Here is a 10,674-nt window from a genome sequence, read left to right as displayed (position 1 = left end):
CAGGGCGCATGAGGAGGAAGGTTAGGCCTTCGCTCTCTCTGTGGAACGAGAAAAGGGCGGGAAGAGAGAGCGCGAAGCCCAACCATAGAGTGCGAGACGGGAGAACGGCAAGGCCGCTGTCGGCCGTCCTGCGTGGCCCGCAATGTAGCCCCGCCTCTTCCTGTCGATATCCTGCTGGACTAAGCCAGGCAAAGCGTGGCAATGGAAGGTGCTGGGGACGAGCGACTGCCGCAGCCTCCGGCGGCGATGGAAACACAGACTCACAGTGAAGGCTTCACGAGGGTCCTCAAGCGGAAGAAGCGCCGGGAGCCTCAGATGGACACGAACGAGAGCCCTGTGCCTAGGAAGCGGCCCGATTTCCCCCCTCTTAGGGGGGAAGCCCTCGCCGTAAGTGACTCCAGCTGCTCCTGGCGTGGCTTCGTTGGGCTGGCCGAAGTAGAAGAAGGTCGCCCAGGGAGCGTTTCTTAATGCCTAGGCGGTGGTTACGTTTTCCCGTCTCGGTCTGGCGTTTCTGGATGATACGTGTTGCGTTTTGAAATGTAAACGGCAAGCACGCGTGTTAATACCATATTAATTCTACATTCCTATACTAACCCGAATGTGGCTTACTCTGGTTTTAAGCGCAAATTGTGCTCCTTGATCTCTCAGTGGCTTTTTATGCCATCAACATGGTATCCTTCTGACCGGCTGGGGATTGGGGGCATTGTTTTATGGTGGTTCTCTTCCTTTCTCCCAGGCCTGTCCCGATTGGAATTGGGGCGGGGGGGATCACTCCCTACGCATTTCCTTTGTGGACTGCAGCAGGGTATTCTCTCTCTCCTCCTTTTGAACATGTTCATGAAACTGCTGGCTGAGATCATACACTGGTTTGGGGTTTGGCATCGTCAGTATACTGATGATACCCAATTATATCTTTTGACCCTGGGACAGCCAAGTGAGGCTCTCAGGGTTCTATCCCAGTGCCAGTTTGGATGGGGAGGAACTGTCTCCAACTCAATTTTACCAAGACTGAGTGGCTGTAGGTGTTTGGACCATCCAGATTTGGGGATATTCCATCTTTGACCTTGGATGGAGTAGCACTTCCCCCTTCAAGGTTGGCGTGCAGTTTTGAGGTCTTCCTGGACTCACAGCTCCTGCTTGAAGAGCAGGTGTCAGCTGTGACCAGGAAGGCCTTTGCACAACTTCATCTGGTATGCCAGTTGCTTCCTTTCCTAGATCGGGGAAGGTGGACTTCAGACAGTCACTCATGCCCTAGTCACCTTATGGCTTGACTATTGCAATGCACTTTATATGTGGCTGCCCTTGAAGACCATCTGGAAGCTTCAACTGGTCCAGAATGCAGCTGCAGGAATAGTGATGGGCCTGCCTCAGTATGCCCTTCATTCTGTCTGGTCTGTCATGCTTGTTATCTCTTATCTTTTATGTTTTATTGATTTTATTGTAATTTCTTTGATGATGTGAGCTACCCAGAGTCACTGGGGGTCAGGTGGCATACAAGTTTAGTAAGTTGTTGTTGTTTTATTTTTATTGTATTAATAATTTTATAATAATTATACTAATAGTATAATAATGTTATTAATTAACATTAATAAGTATTGTTATTATTGAATGAAGGACTTTGTTTCTCAGCATTCAGTGTGGTTTGGAAGCAAGCAGATTTTGCCATTTTATGCTGCTTCATCTTCTATAACGTTTCTATTTGACCCTTAGTATACTGTTATAGGGTAACTGAGTTCATCATACACATTGTATATAGAAAACAGGTTTTTTATTAGGTCTCTATAAGCATGGACTTCAGTTCTGAGTAACAAAATATCAGAAGGAATCTGACACAATCAGATCAATATAGACTAACACTAACATAAACTAACACAGCTCCTCTCCCCTGAGAAGAATTAATATGCGGAAAGCAGCAGGCCCAGATAATATTCCAGGGCAGGAACTTAGGGACTGTGCTGATCTGTTGACCGGTGTTCTCACGGACATCTTTGAAATTTCATTGCATCAGGCTGTGGTCCTGGTATGCTTTAAGACTGCAACCATTCTACCTGTGCCTAAAAAATCTATGATCATGTGTCTCAATGATTATCGTCCGATAGCATTCACTCCCATTATGATGAAATGTTTTGAAAGGCTGATAAAGAACCATACTGTCTCCAGACTTTCCCCATCGTTTGATCCACTTCAGTTTGCTTACCGGCAGAACCGCTCCATAGAGGATGCAGTCTCCTCTGTTCTTCATTTGAGTTTGGCACATCTAGAGAAGAAGAACAGCTATGTGCGATTGCTGTTTATTGATTTCAACTCAGCATTCAGTACGATTGTTCCTCAGCATTTGGTTGACAAACTGGGCTCTCTGGGTTTTAGTACTCCTTTGTGTAACTGGCTGATAGGTCCCAGTCGGTGCGAGTTGGAAACAATATCTCCAGCTCTATTTCCTTGAACATCGGTTCTCCTCAGGGCTGTGTCCTGAGCCCACTGCTGTTCGCCCTGGTGACCCATGACTGTTGTGCCAGGCTTACCACCAACCCCGTTGTGAAGTGTGCGGATGATACAGCGGTGGTGGGTCTTACCAGGGATGGCAACGAGTGGGCTTATAGGGAGGAGGCGAAGGGTTTGGTGGATCGGTGTAATATAAATAGCCTGGTTCTAAATGTTGAAAAAAACAAGGAGATTATCATCGATTTTAGAAAGAACCGGCCCAGCCACACACCACTCTTTATTAATGACATAGCTGTGGAGTTAGTAAAACAAACACAGCAGTGTTTGTATTTTTTGCACCGGATGAAAGCACATCTTACACCTCCCATCCTTCTTACTTTCTATAGAGGCACTATAGAGAGTGTATTGACCAATTGTATTTCCATCTGGCTTGGAGGCTGCAGTGCCTTGGATATGAAGTCTGTGCAGAGGGTGGTGAGGGCAGCAGAGAAGATGATTGGGATCTCGCGGCCTCTCATTTAGGATGTAGCACATATACGCTGTCTGTCCAGAGCCTGAAATTTTGTTAGTGACCCCTTCCACCTCCATTATGGGTTGTTCTCCTTGTTATCTTCTGGGAAAAGGTTCCGCTGCATCCGATGTAGAACAACCGGATTAGGTAATAGTTTTGTCCCCTGGGCTATTAGACTCCTGAACTCCTAATAATCTCTTCTCACTCCATGGGTACACATGCTGGGCGTAGGACTAATATTTATTAGGGATAGGTGATAGAAATGTGAATAATAAATAAATAAATAAAGATTAGAGGAGTGGAATGGGTAAAGAATGAATATTACATACTGTAGTAATTATGGTGTTCTTATTGTTTGAGCCAATTGCAACAAAATTTCATTTTCATGTACACTGGTGTACATTAGTGAAATGACAATAGAAAATTATTCTATTCTTTAGTTTTGAATAGGTAGAACTTCCATCTTAAAAGGCAAGAAACTCTTTGAAATACGTAACATTAGAAAAAAGACTATTATTTCTCTAATGTTTTCTGTAGTTTATTATTTGTAAACTGAACTAATAATTCAACTGAATACATGGAATAATTTTATTTGCTGAACATTTTATTATGTGATGGTAAATTATATATATATTTATATTTATATGTTTCCCCCTAGGGTGGAAAAGATGAATTGAGAAAAATTCCTGTACCAGCAAACAGATACACTCCCTTGAAAGAGAACTGGATGAAAATTTTTACACCAATTGTAGAACATTTGCAGCTTCAAATTAGATTTAACTTAAAAACAAGGAATGTAGAGATAAAGGTAAATCATAAATCTACTGTTTCTTAAAAGTTAGCATTGTCTTGTATCTGTGTCTGCAGTTGGAGAAAATCTTTCCTAAATTTCTTTTTGGCATTAGAAATAATACTCTGTTGAAAGTTATCAGCTCTTCCTCTTCATCAATTACAAATAATCTATCTAGTTTAAAACTAATATTTTGGCAGTTCGGATTAATAAGTCTTATTATTTTGGTCAATTGAAACCTCAAATAATTCAATGTTACATTATGTGAGAGTGCATTCCAGTGAAATAAATATTCCAACAAATCTGAATATATAAGGCAGATGTGCATTGTTTAAATAACAGCATATACCTGCCTGCAAATCTTTCACAAAGGGAACTATTTATCTGGTAGTTTGCCACCCAGAACATGTTCTGCAGAATTGATGGTAGCAGAGTATATTCCAATTATACTCTGATGCCACTGCCATAGGCAAAACAGCCATTTCCCCTTCTGTTTTTGTCCTCTGTAAACCAGAGAGAGTAGATCTATTAATACCCTGATTCACATCTTGACTAGATATTGTGGCACAGTGATACTTGACAGCTATATATAAACCTGTAAAGAATGCTTTAATAGTTAGTTGGTGTCATTAATCTCAGAAAGTGGACATAACTTGGTTTGTTGAAATAGCAATTTAGATCTGAGTTACTAATCTTGGAAATGTCAATTCTAAATGGTCTGAAATTAATTTATCATTTTAGGCAACCACAGTGTGTAGAATGTGTTTATAATAATTCTTCCAATACAGATTTGGATTTTTTTTAATGCATTCATTAGCAGTGCTAAATTAGTCTTCTGTGGTAGAAGCAATAGAATGCTGTGATAATAGAATCATATAAATTAATATTTAGAACTAACTGGAGCAAGTATTTAGGAGAGTAGATACTGTATGTGGTGCTTCATATAGTATTTTGTGAATCTTCCCAAGGATCACTATCTAAATCTTAAGACTTATTCTATTTTCTAGACTTGTAAAGAAACAAAAGACATAGGTGCTTTGACAAAAGCAGCTGATTTTGTAAAAGCTTTTATATTAGGATTTCAAGTTGAGGTAAGTTCTCATTTTGTTCACTTAATTATATGAAAAGATCTAAGAAGTGTCTTGGTACGGGTGGGAGGAGAATTTTATTTCATTGTTTTTGTATAATTGGCTGAGTGATTTAATACTTTGTGATCCCAGTTATTGCATTTGAGCAGGCTTTGTTTATATTTGTGTAAATTGTGTTGCTTTTCTGGTTTTTACCCTTCTGTACACTGCCTAGAGTTCCCTTGGTGACATGGGCAGTTATATAAATTATCTAAATAAATAAATGTCTCGGTGGATGAGGCTTACATACGCAACACAGATGCACTGTCAGAGCTGGCTTCCACTTTGCCTAGACAAGTGTACAATGAGCATATGCAGATAAAATGGGGAGCACAGCCTGGAATGAGTTTTGAGATGGCGAAACCCATGGGTTTAGTACATTTTAATTGGCAGGTGATTTCCTGCCAATTGGTGACTTGCAGGTAGTGGTATGTGGTATGTGTTCTTTGAAGTATTTGTATAAGTGTGCATGTTGGTGAACTTTAGTATTTTTATCCATTATTTCAGATTTCTAGCCTATTTATCACTTTAGGGTGTTTTGGTAATGCAGAGTTGTAATGTAAAGCTTGAGAATCCTTGTGCCATGATAACTTATTATTGTTCTTGAACCTGTATTTTTAAAAGTCATAGAGTTATCACTTTTTAAAATTTGTCTGCGTTTGCTATGTTTTCTCTTTCAGGATGCACTTGCATTGATCAGATTAGATGAACTTTTTCTAGAATCTTTTGAAGTAACAGATGGTAAGTATGTCAATCAGCATAATATTATATCAAAAGTTCAGAACAGAAACAGGTATTGGGGGATGTGAGATACATATAATTAAGAACTGTTGTTCATTGTTAGGAATAAATCTAAGTCTTTGTCTCCTAGTGCAATAGCCCGTAAAGAAAATAATTCCAAAACAAGTATTCACATTGTTTGGTCTGAAATAACAGTGCCCACTGTTTAATTTTTTAGTTAAACCATTTCTCAGTTAAACTGCCAGCCTTTATTTTTAAATGTTAACTTGTCTTGCGGATTTCAAAAGATATGTTAAACTTTCTAAAGGATAATAGATCAACTATTGTGTATCATTGTCAGGCCTTCTGTGGAGTTATCATGAGAATCTTTAACGCAGATTGAACAGCCAAAGCGCTGTTAGATGTATATCGTCATGAGTACTGATGGTGAGCAGGAGTGGGCCCCTATCCAGGGGGGAAAACGCCTTAACTTTGGGGATTTATCTGTCTGGGTTTTTCCCACGCTTCTTCAGTTTGTTAGGATTTTCTGTCTAATGTAGCAGTAATAAAACCATGCTGAGACAAGGAATAGGTCTCTAGTCAAGGCGGGTCTGATCTGTGTCTCTTTGAATGGCTGCTTAATTCCTCAGTACTACGCATGCGTTTTCCCCCCTGGATAGGGGCCCCCTCCTGCTCACCATCAGTACTCATGACATATATTCTGGTATGTTACCAAAAAATGATTATGGTTTCTGATTAGAGTTGCGGAACTCTTATATTAGTTCCATCAAAGTCTCTTGAAAACATGTTAATGTGATTATTGTTTCTTTATATGCATATATATATATTTCTAAATTTTATTTGTTTAGCAGACTTTCTATACCAACAGACTTGGGTGTAATTTCTGTGGACAAATGACTGCCTTGTTTCATCAGTTTACCTGAGACAAGTGTTGAGAAAAAGCAAATGGTAGAATTCTGTCCTCCCAGCTCTAGTATTTTTACTTATCACAACCCATTAAAATGTGTGTGTGGGGGGGGTTCTAGAACTTTGTGATTCTTTTTGAAATACGTATTTTAAAAAACATACCTGATTCACACTTGACTTTTAAGTGAACTAGGTCACACTAACTCAGATTTAGCAATCATGATTCATTGGGTTCCATCATAAATACCCTGGAGCCCAGAGAGGTGGTAAATAAATAATTAAAACTGAGTCTTCTCTTTAGTCAAGCCTTTAAAAGGAGATCATCTTTCAAGAGCAATAGGGAGAATTGCTGGGAAAGGAGGAAAAACCAAATTTACTATTGAAAATGTAACAAGGACACGAATAGTTCTCGCAGACTCGTAAGTATTATACAATCCCCACATTGCTCTTTTAATTTTGGATGTTGAGTAATAAACTTCCAGGTTTTAGTGTAAAACCCTCTGGGTTTGTACCTATGTGTTTTTTAAGCAATTCCAGAATCCCATGTAGAATTTTGCCATGCCTATTATATGTGCTGGATGTATTGGAACTGGATTTTCAATTTATTGGGTCCTAGTGATAAATTACCAGGAAATGTGTCCTTATTGAGACACTACTATGGTGATCTTTTAAATCCTGCCTTGAAAGCACAGAACACAGAAATGGCTTCATTGACCAAAAAGAATGGAGCACTGCCTTTAAGTGTATTCCAGCTAAATATATTTTGAGTAGAATATTATGACTGCTGCGTAGCTTCTGACTAAAGGTAGTATATGCAGAAGTCGATAATGTTTGTACGAATGCATCATTTGTGGCAACAGATGAAGCCTCTAGGTGTATTGTATTGCTATTATTCATATTATGACAATGCCTTGATTTGATTGGCTCAGAAGTTCCAAAAACATTGAAGTTGTCAAGATTTCTAACCTTCTTCAGGCAACAGGTCACAAAAAAACAAGTAGCAATAGAGGAGCTTTATGGGTATTATTCCAAATTGTTTAGTATCACAATTGATGAGCAAGTGGCAGTTGTGGCTAGGAGGGCCTTTGCACCACCTGGTTGGACTACTGTAATGTGCTCTACATGGGGCTGCCCTTTAAGAGTATCTAGAAACTTCAGCTGATGCAAAATGCAGGGGCGTGAGCAGTTGTGTGTGTTACTGGTAGAATGCACTGTACACCTCTGCTTCGTGAGCTGCATTGGTTACCAGTTTGTTTCTGGGTCCAATTCAAGGTGCTGGTGTTGACCTTTAAAGCCCTTCAAGGCATGGGGCTGGGTTATCTGAGGGACCGCCTCTCCCAGATTACATCTGTCTGTCACACCAGATCCAGCAGAGAGGGCATGTTGTGGGTTCCGTTGTCTAGGGAGCTACATTTGGCAGGCCCTAGGTGGTGGGCCTTTTCTGCTGTGGTATCCATGTTGTGAAATATTCTCCCCCCTGAGGTGAGGCTGGCTCCATCACATCTGAGCTTCCAAAGGTCCCTCAAGATCTGGTCATGCCAGCAGGCATGGTGAACTAGTGAGGTGGCTCTGTTATTATTAACATCCCTTCGCCTGTTTGTCTTAGCTTTGCTTTTTTATAGTTTATAATGTTTTTAATAATAGTTTTAGATATTGTTTTCTCTTTGTTGTACGCCACCCAGAGTCACTTGTGAGGTGGGTGGCTATATAAATTGGATAAACAAACAAACAAACAGGTTTGTACATGTATAGCAGCTATATTCTATTTAAATTAGAATGGTACTGTATTATAAAGCAGTAGGAGAAGCAAAAATTGAAGAGGTGATGAGCCTCAAGTAACAGATTCAGTGTGTTCCAACAGATGATTCAGAAAAGTGGATCTGAAATGAAATAAATGGGGCTGGCCATTATGTCATGACAATTTCTAAAGGTTTGTAAAGGCAAAGTGTATCCAGTTGCTGAAATTTGTCCTTACGAGAGTAAAATTTAGCTTAGAGCTGCTTCTCTTTCAAAATATAAAGTGCTATATAAGGTTGCATAATCAATGAAAGTAGAATTCTTTCAAATGTTCAAAATCATAAACTTTAAATGTGAAGAGAGCTCTTAATTTTAATTACAGGAAAGTTCATATTTTAGGATCTTTCCAGAACATTAAACTGGCACGGACAGCAATTTGCAATCTCATCTTAGGTAAAACCTATATTCCTTTTGTTAATCTTACTATATTTTGAATCTCCCGGTTAATGAGCAAAGATTTGCAAGCAGGAAGTGCTGTTGGTTAGAGAAATGTAACTTGACATTTCTGTGAAGGCAAGGGATAATCCAAGGGCTATAAACAGTGACAGCAGTAGATCAGGAGCCATAACTACTCATATGCTTGTTCATACCCCAGGCTGTTTTCCTATACAACTGAGTATTCAAGGATGGGTAGTTTTTAATTTCTCCTGTAATCAAACAAAAAAGGCTGAGATGGCACAAAATCTCTGCTGAGATAGAGGATGGACCGTCTCTTATCCCATCAGGGAAAAACTGCTGCCTTCCATACATGTTAAACTGCAAGGCCTTTTGGGAGCAAGAAATTGAAGAGTTAACGTTTTTTCATATCATCAAACTGATGGCTCATCAGTGGGCCACATTATTCCTCTGATTCTACATCTACCATCTACAGGAAGTAATATATCCTAAATTTTAACCTAAATATATAAAATGTTGTGATATAAACTAGCATACTTATACTAGTTAGGAAAAAGCCTAATCTCTTCCTTTTTAATAGATGTATGATGCAGCAGCCTTATAAGAGTTTTGCTTAACTGCCCATGCATTGTCCTATAGCTAATTTCCATTCTTAAAGCAATAGTTTTAAGAACCATTAGCAATGTAGAACTTTTGCTGTATTTTTAAAAATATATTGTAATATCAAACCCACTGTATTTTAAATTAAATTTCAACTTTCAGTTGTATTAATGCATCGTTTTCTTCTACAGGAAGTCCTCCATCTAAGGTTTACGGCAATATTAGAGCAGTAGCTAGTAGAGCAGCAGAAAGATTTTAAGACCAAGCCTTTTGATTTGAAGTCACAAGATTCTGCACAAGATACAGGAAATAACTTGAAGAAAGAAGCAATGTCAGAATACAAATTACAAGGAAATGAGCTTTCTTTAGAACCCAAAACAAACACATCGTGTTTCCAAAGTTCGGCTGAACCATCTCATGTGGGTGACAGTTTGGCCAAACCAAAACTTGGAATATTTTGTTTGTCCTGAGTTTGGGCTAAAACAAAATCCAGGATTTTAAGGGGTGAGCAGGGCAAGTCTAGTGTGCCTTGCCTCTCTCTTCCCTCCTCTGCATGGCCTGTGGCAGACTACCTACCTATCTTCCCAATGCCTCCTGTGCCCTACTTGCTGTCCTTGGCTTCTAGTGGAAATATCTAACTGGCCTGCCCATCCCTCCGATCTTTGCAACATCTGCACTTTCCTTGTCTCCACTTAGTTGCCACCAATGTCAAGTGGGGTTTCCCACTTTCCCCCACGCCCCAAAACACTTCTGCCTGAAAGATGCATGACTCAGTTCATGCCTGGGCCACTCAAACTAGCAGTTCCATGCATAGAACATTTTGCACATCCCTAATAAACTGATAGCGACTTTCAGTTCCAACATGACTGGTGCTGCAGCAATGTTCTCAGACAAGGATCTATCATCAGGCATGCTAAATGAAGTTATGTTCAATAAAAACTGGTACTTGGATTTCCTTCTAGCTAATATGACCAATACATCAGTGTTTTGAATTGAATGCAAACAAGGTTATTTAATATAGCAGCTGTGAACAGAACCTTCAAAACAGCACTTTGGATAGCATACTGAGAGTCACTGTTGGATGCACTGCATTTACCAAAAATTCCCAACTCTTTTTAAAAATAAAGATATTTGAAAACGTAACAAAAGTTGCTGCAGAAGGGGCTGCTTTGTTAAAAACAGAATGGGGCTGCCTGTTGTATTTGCTGGTTTGATACAGCAGAGAAATACATCTACGGTTAAAGGAAGTCTGTACTAGGCTAGCAAAATACAAGGATCTAACTATTTGGATTTTGAAGTGTTCAGTTGAGTTGATCACATAACAAAGCAAAATCCAACCACGTGTTCTCCCTCTTATTGAAGAA

General features: G+C 39.5%; 1 protein-coding gene across 1 annotated transcript; it reads left to right on the top strand.

The window, feature by feature from the left end:
* The first annotated feature begins 72 nt into the window (after positions 1 to 72).
* Positions 73 to 10,261, top strand: PNO1 (partner of NOB1 homolog). Its single transcript, XM_063316569.1, has 7 exons — positions 73 to 387; positions 3,612 to 3,761; positions 4,751 to 4,834; positions 5,551 to 5,611; positions 6,819 to 6,936; positions 8,637 to 8,707; positions 9,502 to 10,261. Exons 1-7 carry the CDS (start codon positions 202 to 204, stop codon positions 9,567 to 9,569), a joined length of 738 nt encoding a protein of 245 aa, XP_063172639.1. The 5' UTR covers positions 73 to 201; the 3' UTR covers positions 9,570 to 10,261.
* Positions 10,262 to 10,674: the final 413 nt, after the last annotated feature.

The sequence above is a fragment of the Candoia aspera genome, chromosome 1 (genome assembly GCF_035149785.1).
Source record: "Candoia aspera isolate rCanAsp1 chromosome 1, rCanAsp1.hap2, whole genome shotgun sequence".
Lineage (NCBI taxonomy): Eukaryota > Metazoa > Chordata > Lepidosauria > Squamata > Boidae > Candoia > Candoia aspera.
Note: the sequence above shows the minus strand (reverse complement) of the source record. Positions and strands in the feature narration are given on the sequence as shown.